Source organism: Podarcis pityusensis (genome assembly GCF_964106645.2).
Source record: "Podarcis pityusensis genome assembly, chromosome: 2".
NCBI lineage: Eukaryota > Metazoa > Chordata > Lepidosauria > Squamata > Lacertidae > Podarcis > Podarcis pityusensis.
This window is the reverse complement of record NC_138029.1, coordinates 57,672,734-57,690,332: the sequence shown is the minus strand read 5'-3', so window position 1 is coordinate 57,690,332 and position 17,599 is coordinate 57,672,734. Positions and strand designations below refer to the sequence as shown.

The window sequence follows — 17,599 nt, the reverse complement described above, 5'->3', positions numbered from 1 at the left end:
CACCTATAGAAAGAAGTTCAAACACCCTTAGGAAATTTTCTGTTGGACTAAAATGTGAAGCTTTACTGTATGGCCTGTCACCTCTAGATGTAGGTCATCACTTTTGAAGTGCCACAGTAGACCAAATTCAGGATTTTGTATAGACCTTTAAGATAAGGACAGTGTCCTAAAACTGTAACTAGTCCTGTGCACCAAGAGTGATTTGAGCATACAGTAAGCCTGCAATTTATGCAAGAGTTATGTTGTGAGGGTCACACATTAAGCCAAAATTGAGTACAGCCAAAGCACATTACTTTCAATGGCAAATGGGGCTGCTAAAGCGGGCTGCTAAAGCTGTTTTTCGCAGAGCCCCCTCCCCTCCCTTCTTTTTTTGCCGCATGCCTAAACTGAATGCACACAAGTTAAATGCATGTAAGTGGCAGACTTACTGTATTTCTTAACCAGCACCTTCCTCCACCATCCCTTTGGTGTATAAAGGAAATTTAAAACTGGGTGGGTGGGAGCTTCAAAAGCAGCTTGGGAATGTCATGGGTGTCTATGCATGCAGTTCTTAAATTTTAAAGGAAATAACTTTCAAAAACCTCATGAACTCACTAAAACCTTCAAAGTAGTTCTTTGGCCAATGTCTCTAAGCGATATCATTTATATGGCTTATACAACGGTACTCACCAAAAATATTTGTTTTTACAGTGATGGAAAGATGAGTATTGTTTCTCAAAATTTCAGTGGCTTTTGCAAATGTAATATTCTCAAAGTTTTGCCCATTTACTTCCATTACCTTTAAAATAATGCAGGAAAAAAGAATTTTGTTATAAAGAAAGATGGAGTATTACCAACATGGAATCTTAATCCACTTTTTTAAAAATTCAGCTCCGTTCTAAAAATACGTTTTGAAACCAGCCTTATTTAATGCCTCAGAAGTTATAAAAGCAGCATTTTTATTAAACAGCATGGCTGAAAGAATTGCTCCCCTGCTTAGACTGTTTACATATGTTTGTCTTTCACTTTCAAATGTTACATTTCCATTTGACTACCATAACCAATCCTGAGAATAATTTGTTTTTTCACAATATAAATTTCTCATCACATTATGGAGGCAAAACTATTAATTTAGAAAACAGGTCAAACCATCATTAAACAAACCAAGGAACATGAGAGGGATGTGGTATGAAAAGTGTGGTTTTAGCCGAGATCTCTAAACCAGCCCAACAAAACAAATATCTGAAGTCAATTTCTTTGGTTGAATATACTTCACTTAACCAAAGCAGATATATGATTGTAAATGAAACACCGGGTTTTACTTTACCTGATCACCACGTTTAAGCCCAGCTTCTGCTGCTTTGCTTCCTGGTTCTACTGTCTCCACAAAAATACCAAAACATTTTTCACTTCCTCCAAGGAGGCTGAAGAAAAGTGGGGAGTCTCTAGAAGGCTTCTGCAATGTGATTTGTCTCCATTTTGCCTTGGCTGCACAGGCGATGTTTAGTAATCTGAGGTGCCCCTTCATTTTCTGTAAATTGTCAAACACATGAATATCTCCCATCTAGAATTAGGTGACACCAAATCATGTAATGGTAAAATTACACAGAACTACCTCACTACCTAATCACACCAACCCATTATTTGCCATAACTGTGCCATGAAACAGCATTACCTGTATTATGTCTATAATAAAAAGCCCTTTGAAATAAATTTGCAGTGCTCAGTTAAAACCTTCTAAAAATGGTTGCAGCATTCGAGGAACTTCAGTAATAGTTGCAATGTAGATATAAGAATTAAGATATATTAAGAAAAAGTTAAATTATGATAAACGTGTGTATTGGCAATAAGTAATAGGAAATTGAAATAAGGAATAGATGGGAGGTCGGGTCTTTAGTGTTAAGACCAATTTATGTTTTATTGTTTATTTGTGTAATTCGGTATTTGTGTTTACACTTTTTTCTTTTCTTGCTGTATCAATAAAAATCTAATAAATAAATAAATATAAAAAAACCTTCAACAAATGTTTTTGCTATAGTAAGAGCTGCTTTTAAAAATGCATGATGCAGCACAAAACTCAATTTATTTAGGTTCCTACCGCATTTTCCAAGTTTTTTTCAAATTCTTCCAAAAAACGTGTCATGGCTGGATCTCCCTCAAAATCATTAAAATGGTTGTTCACCCACAATAGTACAACTCGGGTAACCTAAAAACAAGTACATATGTCAAGTTAATACAAGTTTTGTTTGTAAGAGGAAATTAGGTTGCTATTCTTAATATAGTTTTGACACTAACAACCAGTCAAGTAGCTTTTGTACCAACTATATACCTTTCCACACTATGAGCCAATTTGTCTATGCTTTTATACATTTTTTTAAAAAAATAATATGACTATCTTTGTTACCATAGAGAACAGGCCTACAACTCAACACCTGGAGTACTATCTCTCTTCCATGGTTTTCTTATGAATCAATATTTCAAAGTTGCTGCCCTTGCAAAATATTTGTCATTTGCAACGGCTGCTTCTATGAAACTTACACTAATAAAGCTAGAATTTCCATCTTCATTTTTTTGACAAAGTAGCCAATTGGGCTATAAAATTACTGCACAACTGGCAGTCTGTCAGATACCTTGTCAGTTTAAAACAAAAATGTTTTTCAAAGAGATCTATCCAAGTTCTCTAACCGCATAAAATGTTACTTCCTGCTCTGAGGGCAATGCCTTTATATTTGTAAACATATAATGGTATACAACTTCTGAGGTCATACTAATTATGACTAATTTTTTTTTGTGATAATCATTTTACTTGGGATATCTCTTAGTGACTGGTTCATGGGTGTGAATTGAAATACTTAGGCATAAAGATGAAGCAAGAATAAAAGTTCAAAATACAGCGGAAATATCTGAATCATAAATGAGTTTATTTCTTGCAAGTTTTCCCCATCCCCCAGCTCTGGTATATGATGGAAGACTTTTATTAGGCAACAGAAACTTTTACCAACTGCAAGTTGATACTGCCAGCCTAAAAATATTTAGGAATATTGCCTGTTCTCAGCATTCTCCGAATTTAAAACAATGTACATGCTTTATTATTACTACAATTTTTATATAGTGAATACATTATTTTTCAGATGATTTCTAAGTTCTCTGTGTTTCACAGTACTGTAAGTCACCACACCAAGAAGTTCAGATAAGACTTCATAAAAAAGAGTGACCCACTGTGAAGACAGCAAATTCTATGACATGGGTCATTAGAAAAGGAACCAAAAATAAAACTGTCAATGTCACAATGCCATTACACAAATCTATGTTGAGACCACATTTGGAATACTAGGTACAGTTCTGGCTGCCTCACCTCAAAAAGGATATTGTACAGTTAGGGGGGGAGTTCAGAAAAAGTTAACCAAAATGATCAAGGAGATGGGGCAGCTTCCTTATGGTTACAGCATTTGGGACTTCTTAAAATAGAAAAAAAAGGCAGGCAAGAGGTAATACAATAGATGTTTATAAAATCATGCACCACATGAAGAAAGTGGATAGAGAAGCTTTTCTCCCTCTGCCATAACATCTGAACCTGAATGTTGAAAGATTCGGGGTATTGAACATAATTAAAATATGGAACTCACCCCCACAGGGGTGAGGCACTAATAACCACCAACTTGGGGGCTTTAAAGAGGACTGGACAAATTCAAGGAGGAGGAGAGTATCAATGGGTACTAGCCATAAGAGCTATGCTCTGCATCTGAATGCCAGTTGTGTGGGCTTCACACAAGCATCCAGTTGGCCACTGTGAGAACTTGATGCTGGCCTGGATAGGCCACCGACCTGATACAGCAGGCTCTTCTTATTACCAGTACAAGAAAATTACCAATCAGGGTTTGGTTCTCTCTCATCTAGAAACTAACCTTGTCCCTGAGACTGTCTACTTGAAACCATTCCAATAGTTTATCCCCAACTTCCAGGGGGCTTGCCAAAAATGTTCTGTATGTTAAGAGAAAGTCTTCAATGTATGTTGGATCCACAATAGAATGTTCTTCTATTAAATGTGTAATCAGGCGTTCAGGTGTTGCCTTAAAAAGAAGAGATGACAGTTAATAAAATAATTCCACAAAAACAACATACCATTTTGTAATATCACCACCAAGCCATATTCATAAATCCAATTCCTAACTTTCATCCTAGAGACACATTTATTTTCATAATACTTCCTGCATACCAATACAGCATTACAACTCAGATTTATGTCTGTAAAGACTATATTGTTGAGTGATGTCTAATTGCCCAGAGGCATATTATTTCCATTATTTCTAATATGACTGCATAACAAGAGAACTTCTATGAAGATGAGAAACTAGATCACTTTGTTATGAAACTGAAAAATGCTATATAATAAAACAACTTCTTCGTAAGGTTATGTTTTTGATCACCTTAATGACAATGTGTCCTTTCCTGGTTCCACTGCGGTCCAGCTCTCTGTGCTCTTTCACCATAACAATTTCTCCTTCTTCTTCAACCTTGTGTGTATTTTTTTCAACATGGTTCAGAATTCTCCAATAATCCTGCTGGGCTATACATACAAACTATCCAAAATAACAGAGGTGTATAAATACACAAGCAAACCGTTTTGTTTTTTTAAAATCCATCAGTCAAGCCTAGACACATATAACATAATTATGGCAAAATGGAATTACTAATCAATCTGTTTCCATCTTGTTCAACTTCATAATTTATTTATTTTTGTAATACCTTCAGAGATTACTACAACTGATACATATAGATAAGAAGTCTACATGAGAACTTGAATTCAAAAAGTAAAATTGTCCTGAGCCCATTTCAGCAGACTTTGATATATAAAGTAGGGAAAGCATTGGTTCCTGTTTGCTGAATAACCTATGCTATGAGCAAGAAAGTTGTAAGTGGTTAACATTAGCCAAAATTGCACTATTTTATTTCTGGAATGATTAATTAAATAGAATTTTTAATGAGAAAATGGAAGAATGTTTTACTATGAAGTTATCTTACCTGGCAGTCATCTACTTTGGTCCGAACTACACCATTCATATATTGCTTTTCCAGAGAGGGAGTAATTCCAAAACTATTTCCCATACAGAGACTTTCCGTTTTCCCATCTCGATGGCTGATTTCCACAGTGCCATTTAAAATAACATACCAAGAATCAAGCTAGAAAGAAAACCCAATAAAAGCATTTCAATTATCTTAAGCATCCAACTGTATCAACAATAAGCTAAACAGAAGGCTCACTGGATGCTTAGTATGCCTCTGCAACAGCAATATAACCATTGGGGTAACAATAAAAATGATTAATTTAGTAGTAATGTTAACAACCGGTACCCATCTTCCATGACCAGATCAGGAAGAAACACAGAGATGAATGAGATATTCGGACAGAAATTAGGATAGTCATTCTAATGTAAGATTCAGGATGTGGTATTGTTGCTTTAATTCAAAACATTCATCAGGTGCATTTGAGAAACTATGGCTTGGTTCGCATGGCGCATCTTAGTTACAAACTCATGGCTAGTGAGAAGAGAACTTAACCATGAGTCCAGATCCAAATCATTGTGATCCAGGAATAAAAAAGACCAGGGAGGAACAAAACAACTGCAATCACCTCTCTGGGAGCCCATGTTTGCAAAGTTTCACTAAGCCATAGTTTGCATTACCATGATGTACAAACCAGGCCTATATCTAAGGGATAGAAACATGGTTTGACATTTGAAATAAGCTAGCAGTAGGTCATAAAAAACCCCTGTGAAATGTTTTTTGGAGCTTTTGATAATATGCAATGACACTGGGGAGTTATGCACTGCTACATATGCTGTAAAACTGAAAACATTTCACCCTTATCTGCATGGTAAAAAAAATATATACTTATAGGTGTTTGATGATCACATAGCAACATGATCATAGCATGCATTATTCAATACTTACTTCTTGCCCATCATTAAGAATGATGGCTCCTGCTTGTTCTACAACTTCAAATATCATCACTGAGCAGAGTTCTCTCCTTACAGACATAGTCATGTTTGCAAATGCTGGAAGCTGGTGCATGAATTCCAGTAATTGTTCTATAAGAACAAAAATAAATATATGATAGAAACAAAGCAAGGCAACATTTAGTTAAGTTTTACTATCATGCAGGTTGGTATTATTTAATATATAAAAAATGGATTTCAATCTGTATTTGCGTCGCTCATCAATTTATGTTAGTTAATAAGAGCGGTTACAATGAGTTGGAATCAAAGAGGACTTTCAGCATGCAAAGGCATCTTCTACTCAAAAATGGGACTTTTGAATGAGAAAAAGTGAAACTTATTATGAAAGCAGAAGCATGAGAACTGCTATAGAGCTATTTTAGCATTATGCAAACTTTTGTGAAAGACTTTGCAAAACTATGCCAGCAACTATTGTTCTATTATTCATAGTTATTTGGATCCAACCCCATGTTAATAGTACAAAAGGAGGAAAGTGAGTAAGAAATAGCAGTCTGGTGTTAGAATGGCCCAATCTGCACACTTGGAAGTGCAGCAAGATGTTTGGGTCCTATATGCATAGGAATTGATAACATTTAGTGGGTGGATGCTTCCCCTGCCTATACATTCACACACAATCTATATATTTTATGCAATAGATAAAGCTATAGATAAAGGTTAGCTATAGATAAAGACATAGGGAATGTGTGTAAATAGATAAGTGAGACCTGCAACAAAATGTTGCATTGTGAACTGCTTCAGATCAGATTTAGCCAGACAGACACGCTCTCTTCAAGGATTCTCAGTTCCATTCTCTCCCTCTCCAAATGTCAACCAAAACGGCTGGGGCTCTTTTGTGGGAGGCAGTCATTCTTTTGTTTTGTTTTTAAATATACTTCTGCAAACCTTAGGGTTCTCTCCCAAGCCTGCTACTATCTCTCTCAATGGTGCCACTTTAGCTACATAAGGATTGGCACTCAGAGTGTGTGTGTGAAATAAGCTACTCTATCAGCTTGTCATTAACTTTCAAAATACTAGATTATTAGGGATAATCTGTTGAAACTATGTAGAAGTAGTTTCTTTTTACGTCTCACCAATGTCATCATCTGTTTTGTCAGCAGGTTCCTTTTCAAGGCATTCCCGTACAACATCTCGCCCCAGCAGTGGATCTGAAGTTCTGTCAATGTCTTCATCTTCTTCTTCATCATCTTCAGAATCAACTGGTGCTTCTGGGAGACCAGTTAGATCTACATCTCCCATCTCACTTTCGGTAGCCTGTACATAAAATCAATGCAAGTTCTTTAAGCTGCTGAAAATTAAGCACATAACTTTTGACACAAATCCACTTAGTTCTGGTAATATCAACTACCAGCCAACTGAACAGCTTGGAAGAGCTCTGTGAATAGCCTCCAGCTGCGCTGTGGGCAAACAAGTTATACTCGTCACTAATGGACCCTTCTGATTTTTTGGGGGGGAGTGGGATTGGGGATAATCAGTAGAGCATGGCTAGAATATTCACTTGCATAGGTTATTTGTGAAATCCAGATGTTAAATTCCATCAATAACGAACACAGAAATTAACAGATTTTCAGGACCATAAAGCTGGTGCTGTCTGCAGCAGAAAGTAAGTCAGAACAAAACTGACAAGTTCTACCCTATAACCAATTTAACATAAACAATAATATTATATCCTAAAGGGAAAAAATTGTTAAGATGGCTAAAAGAGTGATTGTACATTTAAACAGAATGATTTAAGCATTTATTATCTGCAACTAGGCCATGTCATATGATGCCGGTAGATTTAAACTCAAGCTAGGCAAGGTCAGCTAACCTCAGCAGATCCAGCTTGTTCTCTGAAAGGTTCAGAGTTTCTTTGAATATGTGGGGAACATAAAACTCAGCCCTTCAAGAGACTCTCAACAATCTATCAAAGCAGCAGCTCATTTGATTCCTATATGGCTAACATATATAGAAAACTCCTGGCAAGTAAGGTCAAGTGCCAGTTTAAAAATAGAAAGATTTAGCATTTGTACAATCTAGCACTTTGTACAATGCAGCAGCATTTCCTTTGAGAAAAGGTTTTGTCAAGCAGAATCACCGTTTATAGCTTGTATTTTTAAAATAATAATAATATTGTAATAAAGGTACAATTCAACTTATGGAACACTAAATCTGAAACCGTAAAAGCAACCAAAAGTTGAAAAGTAAATTCAGGTAACATTAAAGATCATCTGAATTAGGTCTCTGTCAGCCCACTAGCCCCTCTTCAAAACTTGGCATCTCTTCTTACTTTGGAAAAGCCTCTATTTTCCCTCTGGAACTATTGCAAGATGGTCTTGCAAACAGCCTCAAGAAAAGGACATCCTTCTGATGGCACCACACCAGAAGAGTGGATTGGTAGGGTAAGAAGAGGGCTTTTTCCAACTCCATGGAGAGACACAAACAGTGAGAGAGCTCTGCTGAATATGAACTTGCATTTTTGGTGTTTCTCAGTGTCTGTTTCTGCATCTGTCAGAACGTATAGTGTGTGTGAGGGTCTGTATGTATGTTCTGGAGAGTATGTATATATGTTTACACAGCAAAACATGTGTTAGTCACTTTGACCACAGCCATCACCAATATGAAGCCCTCAGGAGGTTGGCCAATTTTCAGCATGCTCATCAGCTGGGGGGGGGGGAGCTACTCAAGGTCTAGATGAACAAACCATGTGGGTTGAGTGGGGGAAAGGGTTTAGTTCACTGCTAAGCATGGCCTTCATGAAGGACAGTCAACATTTCTGGGAGAAGGAACTTAACTCATGATTTCTGTATATCTAGATCAGTTGTAGCAAACTTCTGGCCCATGGGCCTAATTAGTTAAAGCTGCATTCAATATATCTGCAGAGATAGCTCTGTCAGCACAAATATTTCTGCTTGCTCTTCCCCCTACCTGGTGTTTCCCTGCATCACCCCTCTCCTCTGCATGATGTTCTTAAGGGCTCTCCTGATTCTCCAAAGGAGATTTGGGGGTGGTGCAGGGAAACACCGGGTAGGGGGAAGAGAGGGAGGAAGTTGTGTTATGCTAGTGATAATTTCTTATACTGGCTTCTAGCAGACCCACAATGAATAAGACCCACAGAATTTATTTTAATTACTTAGGTAGTTTATTAACCTCTTGATCAAAGAGGTCTTCTCCAATTTGGCCCCATTAGGCTCCCCCCATTTGGCCCACTTGGCTGCTTATTCCAAACCATGCCTCCAGTCCATCATATGACATCAGGAACAAGACAGGTAAAGACATCATTTCAAACTGTGCTGAATTCAAGCCACAACAGCAAAGGAATATTACCCTGCCACACCACTTTCAGGAGTGATAGAACAGAATACGCTTGGGAGCTCCTGTTTGCTCTCATGTGTCTGACCACTTTCAAAAGCTGCTGACTGAGCACACTGAACTTGAAATTTCTCTACAGGTATAGTTTAAAGTTTAAGTAATCTGATGTTATATGTTCTCTGGTGAGTGACAGGTGCCCTCCATCCACCTGTCAAAGTGGTCTACAGCAGGCTGGCTACTTCTGGATTCAACTGTACAGCTGGATCTAATTCCCTATCCCTGATCTATATATTAAAGGAATAGTCTCTTCTTCAGAGAAAGAAGGAACATTCAGAAAATATAAATGGATATTCAGGGATCCAGTCTTAGAGCATCAGTAGTATTGAACCAAAGAAGATGGAGGCAACTGAGAGATCACTTGGAGTCCCAAGTACAATATTTATTTTAATATCTGTGGGAGAAGATACACAAAGGAATCTATTTACACCTATTTACACCACATCCTCTTTCAGTGTTCCACGAAACTTACATATTTTGGTCTAGTAATTTCCTGATAGATAATTCTGATGCAGAAAAAATGATCAAAGGATCAGAGTCTCAGATTCACACAAAGCAGTAGCTGCAGTGATCAGCATGGACAGAACAAATACTGTATTTGTCCCATTAGCTATGATGACATCCAGTGCAGATCAATTTTGTTAACATATGGTTATAGGGCAAGTGCCCTAAGCAATTTAAAGAGGGCAAATAAATATGGAAACAAATGTGCTTACTACATGACAACAGAAAGAGATTAGTTACATGATTATCAACCTATACAGCAGATGGAAAGCAATAAAAACATTCCAGTTCTGCTGTTGTAAATATGAAATAGAAGCAAGACACGTTGATTATGAGCTAAGAAAGTAAGAACGTTTTCTGAAACAGTACTGATAATATTTATTTAAAATGTTTGCTGCGACGATTATGCTGTCAGATTAACACTTATAAAAGATCTCAACCCTACACATAACTTATTGTGTATGTAAAAACATTCACTCTGTGCCACATTCAGTTCAAGTAAGCAGTGCATAGGTCAGTTTTTCCACATCTGTAAGTAAATCATAGACCCAAGAGATGTTACACCTTGGACTTTAAAACTGAGGTCCTGGATCTCTTCAAAAGAGAGATATGTGGTTACATTCACGGAGTTCTTTCACAGTCAGCCTTAATAGCAGCTCATGTACGGTGACAGAACCATTACTTTAACAGCTGATCCCCCAACCACACAGAGATTACATAAAGTGTCAGCTTCAATACATACATTATCAAGGATATCAGATAAAAGTTATAATAATCAATGTGAATGTATGCCTCCTGCATATGTAGACTTTGGAATGTTAGCACACAATCTTTAGAGACTATAGATGGACTTTTTGATATTCTGAAACACTCTGTTAATTGATTTTATGTACCTTTGGATGGAATAAGCCTCATTTAACATTACTTTTTAAAACTCAGTCTATCATTGTGCACTGCTTAGGAAAAATCTACAGTAGAAGTAGTAGATGACAAAACAATTAAAGCATATCAATTATGCCAAGGTCATCCACTGTCACTTAATGTACTTTAGGGAACATCAATTATTAACCTATAGTGGATCAATGATGAATATAACCTCCAAGATGTATTTAGATACAGACTAAACAGAAGTGAAATAATTAAGTTGCTTTTTATAGAATCCAGCATATATCAAAGAAGTTGTGTGACTTACTCCACAATATTAATTTCGAAGAAGGGTGGAGCTAAATGTTAAATGCACATGTGCATAACAAGAACCAAACAGGAATAGTGATTAGGATCAAGAAGTAGCAAGGAGGAATAACATATCTATTGCTTTCCCCTGCCCACCACTTTTCCTTAAACCTTGGCTGGATTGTGTTCAGACTAATAGAGAAATTACCCTGTAATTTATGAAAGACTTGTGATCTGCTGGATATTGTCTTACCACCTAGTTCCATGCTTGTTTAAATCTAACCAATTATAGTAGACTTGCTGCTAGATAAGTATGCATAGGACTTCAGCCTTAATCAAGCCTCTTAACTTTGACAACTACTTTTTTATATAATAATAATAATAATAATAATAATAATAATACAGCACATCCAAAAGGGCTCAGGGGAAACACAAATGGTAGGCAATTTGTTGCTCATCAGCTGGCCTTGTGAAAACTCTGGTTGGAAACTCTGGTCATTTTCTATCCACCACTACATGAATGGGGCTTGAAACATGGGGCTGGAAATATTCCAGGACATATCCCAAGCTATTCCATGACTTACAAATGAATGAATTTGACGTGTTTAACCCAGCTGTGCAATCTTTTTTTCTTCTTTCTTTTTTAAACCTCTTCTACAGTCTTTCCCACCATGAATATCTAGAAGCTGATAGTCTGGGCAGGAGACTAATTATTCTGGGCTTACTGCATGGCCGTAAGGTATAGATGTCTGGCTTTCTATATATTAGGAGCCACCACATGTTGTTGTTTAGTTGTTTAGTCGTGTCCAGCTCTTCGTGACCCCATGGACCACAGCACACCAGGCACTCCTGTCTTCCACTGCCTCCCGCAGTTTGGTCAAACTCATGCTGGTAGCTTCGAGAACACTGTCCAACCATCTCGTCCTCTGTCGTCCCCTTCTCCTTGTGCCCTCAATCTTTCCCAACATCAGGGTCTTTTCCAGGGAGTCTTCTCTTCTCATGAGGTGGCCAAAGTATTGAAGCCTCAGCTTCAGGATCTGTCCTTCCAGTGAGCACTTAGGCCTGATTTCCTTAAGAATGGAGAGGTTTGATCTTCTTGCAGTCCATGGGACTCTCAAGAGTCTCCTCCAGCACCATAATTCAAAAGCATCAATTCTTCGGCCTTCTTTATGGTCCAGCTCTCACTTCCATACATCACTATTGCGGAAACCATAGCTTTAACTATATGGACCTTTGTTGGCAAGGTGATGTCTCTGCTTTTTAAGATGCTGTCTAGGTTTGTGACTGCCCTCCTCCCAAGAAGCAGGCGTCTTTTAATTTCGTCACACAGTTCACTTTTAAGCAGTTGTCTGAATTCACAGAGAGAATTAAGCAGGAACAGATATAGGAAAATAGGAATCTGCCTTACACAGAGTAAAACCGCTAGTCTATCCAGCTCAGCGCTGTCTGCACTCACCGGCAGCACCTTTCCAGGGTTTAAAACAGGGATGTTTTCCAGAGGAACTTGGAGATGTGGCAGGTTGAATCTGGGGCTTTTGTCATACAAAGCAATTGCTCTACCACTGAGATATAGCTCTCCTACTATATATTGTTGTCTGATTCTTGAATTCAAATAATCTTCCCTGTAGTCATAGGAATTTTGATCCAAATTTTTCACGTTTTTTTTTGTACTACAAGCTCTTTAGTGAGACACAAGTTTCATTATAAGGCAGCCTTAAGTTGCGTGTCAAGACCCCCAAGGCCTCCCCCCCTAAGTTGACTAAAGACACATGGGTTCAAATAGCCGAAAGCCACGCCCCTAGGCCAACCGAAAGAAGAAGAAAAGGAGGCTGAAGAGTTTAGCAGGGTTCATGTCATTTGTTCCCCTAGCAATGCAAAAGCCTGAAGCTCTGTATAAAAAACTCTCAATAACGCAATGATACAAAGTGTGCCTACATCAAACTAGAAACACATACTTAAGTCTATTTATATTGTTTAAGCACTCTTTCCTTCCTATAGCACAAACAGCTCTATATGCACATTTAATGAGACTAATGTAAAATATAAATGGTTGTATCCAACAAAGTTAGTGTAGAAGAATTGAACCTAGAGCATTTAAGTTAGCCATATTAATTTATTCCAGTGAGTCTACTCTGAATAGGCCTAATGTTGAAAGCAACCCAGCTTTTACCCAATCTATTATTGTCAATCAGTTGACAATAATTATTTATTTAATTAATTAATTAATAAAGCCAAACTCACTCTAATATGCCATTTGCTTAAATTGACTTCAACACACACATATCATTAACAGCACTGCCCTCCTTTTCAGTTGCTGCTGAGCCTAGTGAGTGTTCAGTGGCTTGGGACTCAGGACACCAAAACACCTCTGATTGTATCCTAAATCTCAGTTGATACATTGCTTCTTTAGGCATCATGGGGGAAAAACCTCTATTGGTTACAATAGCCAGGTATCACTTGAATAACTACATATTATCACAAACACTGATTTTATTATTATTTCAGTTAGATTTTAACTTGAAACAAATTACATCATTATCTTCCAAATCAAAACTTAATATTCCTTACTGAACCCAACATATTACAGTGGTACCTCGGGTTACATACGCTACAGGTTACATACACTTCAGGTCACAGACTCCGCTAACCCAAAAATAGTACCTCGGGTTAAGAACTTTGCTTCAGGATGAGAACAGAAATTGTGCTCCGGCGGCACAGCAGCAGCAGGAGGCCCCATTAGCTAAAGTGGTGCTTCAGGTTAAGAACAGTTTCAGGTTAAGTAAGGACCTCGGAACGAATTAAGTACTTAACCTGAGGTACCACTGTATTTTGTTCATTGTGCTGTCAGACTTTAAAAGTATATGATAGCAATCTTATGCTTCTGCTAGCATACAGGGATTCAACCATTTAAGTCCTCCCTCTTTTAATGAAAACAGAATGTTAAAACAAATTTTGGACTTACTTGGTAGATGTCAGATAAACTGCTACTCCCAGAATCACTAGCAATGCTGCAGCCAGACTGACTTGAGGGGACATGTGTCACCTGTGGATGTTGACCATCTGTGAGATGCATCTTGGTCAGGTCTGCAGGAAGCTGGAAGCAAAGTGCAATGTAAGGGAAGTTAAATAGGCTTTCAATTTCAAGCAATTCATGCTATGTTTAACTTGATATAATTTAATGCTGACTGAGAAAATGCAATATACATTGCTTTTTTTTTTTTTTTTTGGTTGAAATATTGTCAGTTACCAACTACATATTAAGCCTCGTTGAGTTTAGGAAAGCAACTTACAGTGAAAACTTGTGCATGTAAAAATTGCACTTTGCTAAGTTCAAGGTGTTGGTTCTGGTGTACAAAGTCCTACACCTCTTGGGACCACAAAAGCTAAAAGAGCATCCTACCCTCTACGTACCCAATTGGTCACTCTTTCTACAGATGAGGGTTTCCTGCAGATCAAGAGATCTGTTCCATAAGATATAGAGATCTGTTCTTCAGTGTGGTGGCACCTAACCTTTGAAACTCGTTCCTGTTATACATCAAACAGGCACAGTCTCTATTGCCTTTTTGGTGCCAATTAAAGACCTTCTTTTTTAAAACAAGCCTTTCAAAAGGAGATCAATATCCTAGGCTATACCTGTATTGAATAGGAAATGAATTTTACATATGAAATTGCTTAATTGTTTTTATATAATGGAATTGTTTTCATTGGTTATTTAAAAAAAAAAAATATTTTATTAAGGATTTTCTTGTTTTACAGAAGTGTAATGCCTCCTTTTTTTTTCCCCCCATGTAACATTTTTACAAATCCGTTTCATTTGTTGAGGCATTAGGGGGAGAAGAAAAAAAGGAAAAAAGAAAGGGGGGTGGAGAGAAGGAAGATGGATGGGGGTGGGGTCGGGTGGTGGTGTTTCTATTATGTTTAATGTATGTAGAGTTTGGTGTCAGCGTTGCTTGTGTTGTTCACTTGTGTTCCTTTGGTGGTGAGAGAGGTTGGGGTTTTGGGGTTGGCCTAGGGTGTGATTGTTTGCTTGTGATTGGCTGTGGTGATCTTTGTTTTCGTGTGTGAGTGAGGTGGGTGGGTGTTTTGGATCAGGTTAGCCATATTGATTTGTATGCTGTTGGTGGATTATTGTCATTGTCCTGTTGGGCTGTGTATGTGATAAAGGGGAGCCATACCGGGGTGAAGGCGTCTTCTTCTGTTTGTCCCCGTGTCAGTTTCAGTTTATTAGTTAATTTTTCTAGCAGGGCTGTTTCCCATACTATTTGGTACCATTGGTCCATGTTTACTCCTGACAGGTCTCTCCAGTGTCTGGTTATGGTGTTTCTGGCTGCTGAAAGTAGGTGGGTTATGAGTTCTTTGTGGTGTAAATGGGCATTGTTGTCTTGGAAAATGTTTAGTAGGGCCAATTCTGGAGTGATGTCTATTACTTGCTTAGTTATTTTACATATTTCTTGTATGGCTAGTTGGATTTTGGGACACTCCCACCACATGTAGAGATATGTGCCTGTGGAGGTGCACCCTCTCCAGCATTTTGGTGAGGTTCCTGGGTGTATTGGCGCTAGTTTCCTTGGTGTTAGGTACCACCTGTAGGTGAGTTTCAGTGTGAGTTCTTTTCTTTTTGTTGATATGGATTTAAAGGGGGGTTTAGACCACATTCTGGTCCATTGAGTGGGGTTAATCTCATAGCCTATGTCATTTTCCCATTGTTTTTTGATTGCATCTAGGGGATTTGCGGGATTTTGGAGTAGTATTTTGTATATTGCAGATACCGTCCCTTTACCGTTTCCCTTTGTTGTTAGGAGGAGGTTTTCGAAGGTTGTCAGGGGCCTAGTTGCTGCTGATTTTACTGTTGGGTTGTTTAAGAGGGCATGTAGTTGGTGTTGTGTTAACCAGGGCATTTGGGTGTCTTCTAGTTTGTCTTGTATTTCTTGTGTTGACAAGGGTTTGTTATTTTTATAAAAGTCTATTAGGCGATATAAGCCTTTGGTTTGCCAGGTTTTTATCTGGAGGTTTTGTGCTGCATGGTGGAATAATGGGTGGTACGCCAGGGGGATTAGTGGGGATGGGGTTGGGGATAGTTTGCCTATTTGCGTGGCGAGTTCCCGCCCCCCCCCCCACCAGGATAAATAAAGACACAAGACACCATAATTTAAGGTTAATTGGGCGAATTAGGCCACAACTTTATTGAATTCAGGAATGAGAGGCATTGGCTTAGGCATTGGTCCTATCGACTATCCGGCTCCAGCCCATTTGCTGGAGACACGGGGAAGGGTTAACACTATATCGGGGGAGTCTCCTGCCGAGGCACGTCGACTAGGAGCTCCCCCGGGTCACCGCTCGGGGGCGTGCCTTTGGCCCACACCTCCATAGGCTTCGGACAGGGCCACGCCCCCCGGAGTCCTTTAACGGACCACCCTTCGCTCACTGGGGGGAGGTGATGGCGTTCCTCCCCCCCCCCACATCCTCTTAACCCCTTCTTACCAATGCCTACCGCCACTCGAGCAATCGCTCGCCGCCAATACTCTCATGCCTGAAACCAATCCCTTATCCCCTTTGCTATGTCGCACAGCCAAACATCATTTCCAGCATCCGAAAGATGCACGCCATCAAGCCAAATATCATTTCCCACATCCGAAAGATGCACGCCATCAAGCCAGTAGAGGGCCTCGCAGTTGCCCGGGTGGTCAATGACCCACCCACCCACGGCTGCCACTCTACGCACCACCGCCCGATCCAAGGCTTTCCCTAGCCCTATTTATGGCTATCGGGCACCTGCTCTCTCTCCAAACCCGGCTTTCCATCAACAAGGCCCAAAGAATGGTGATGTTTGGATAAGAGGCCTTCAGTTCCTCAAAGTCACTAAAGATATGCCACATCAAGTCGACAGCCTTTCTGTAAGCTAAATCCTTTTCGCCTAATTGGATAACTGAAGCATCTGGGGGGCCCTCCGCTGCCGCTCTGGCCCTAATTGCGGGCCACATTTCGGCCCAGCGCATTCCCCTCCGATAGATCCAAGATATATTGATGTAGTTAAGGTGCGGCCCGAGACCAGAATTGATGGCGCGGACCCTGGCCCAATGCACAATGCTGTGCCCAATTATCCAGATGCGCGCCCTCATAGCTCCTGCACCCTAGGGTCCCCGTTAATGGCATGGTTTCTATCCCAGGGGACAGTGCAGGGCCTATAATCCAAATGTGCACCACAACGTCACCTGAAAGCAAAAGAAGGTAACGAAGCCAGGTCAAGTATACTGTGAACAATCACAAGGTCTTACGAATATATCCCTTAAATGCATCAGACTTCCACTGCCCCCAAGTCCTTCATCCTTTCAGCTGAGAGTCCCAAATGCAGTGCTGTGGTGGCGGCCCCAATCCTAAAGGAGTTAGCCGCGAATTCAGCTGAGGATAAACTGCAGGCAGCAATCTCCCTTCGCATAATGCGCGTGGACTGATGCCATGCAAGGCGGGAGCCATCCAAATGTATAAGGAATAGACCTGAGACGGTTGGTCTCACGTACACGGAAGTGGCTTTGTGTTTTCCATGCTTTGAGCATGGTCTGTGTGTACCTGTTAAGTGTTGT

At 39.3% G+C, this 17,599-nt stretch overlaps 1 protein-coding gene across 8 annotated transcripts in view; it reads right to left on the bottom strand.

The window, feature by feature from the left end:
* RAPGEF6 (Rap guanine nucleotide exchange factor 6) overlaps positions 1–17,599 on the bottom strand; it is a 140,611-nt gene that overhangs the window by 48,074 nt on the left and 74,938 nt on the right. For all 8 annotated transcript variants that reach the window (XM_080997077.1, XM_080997081.1, XM_080997078.1 and 5 more), the window contains 9 exons: positions 13,981–14,112; positions 7,067–7,247; positions 5,932–6,068; positions 5,002–5,160; positions 4,407–4,559; positions 3,885–4,049; positions 2,078–2,185; positions 1,307–1,510; positions 670–778 (listed from right to left, as the gene is read on the bottom strand). In XM_080997077.1, the coding sequence (XP_080853203.1) occupies positions 670–778; positions 1,307–1,510; positions 2,078–2,185; positions 3,885–4,049; positions 4,407–4,559; positions 5,002–5,160; positions 5,932–6,068; positions 7,067–7,247; positions 13,981–14,112 (1,348 nt within the window). The remainder of the gene's footprint in view (positions 1–669; positions 779–1,306; positions 1,511–2,077; positions 2,186–3,884; positions 4,050–4,406; positions 4,560–5,001; positions 5,161–5,931; positions 6,069–7,066; positions 7,248–13,980; positions 14,113–17,599) is intronic.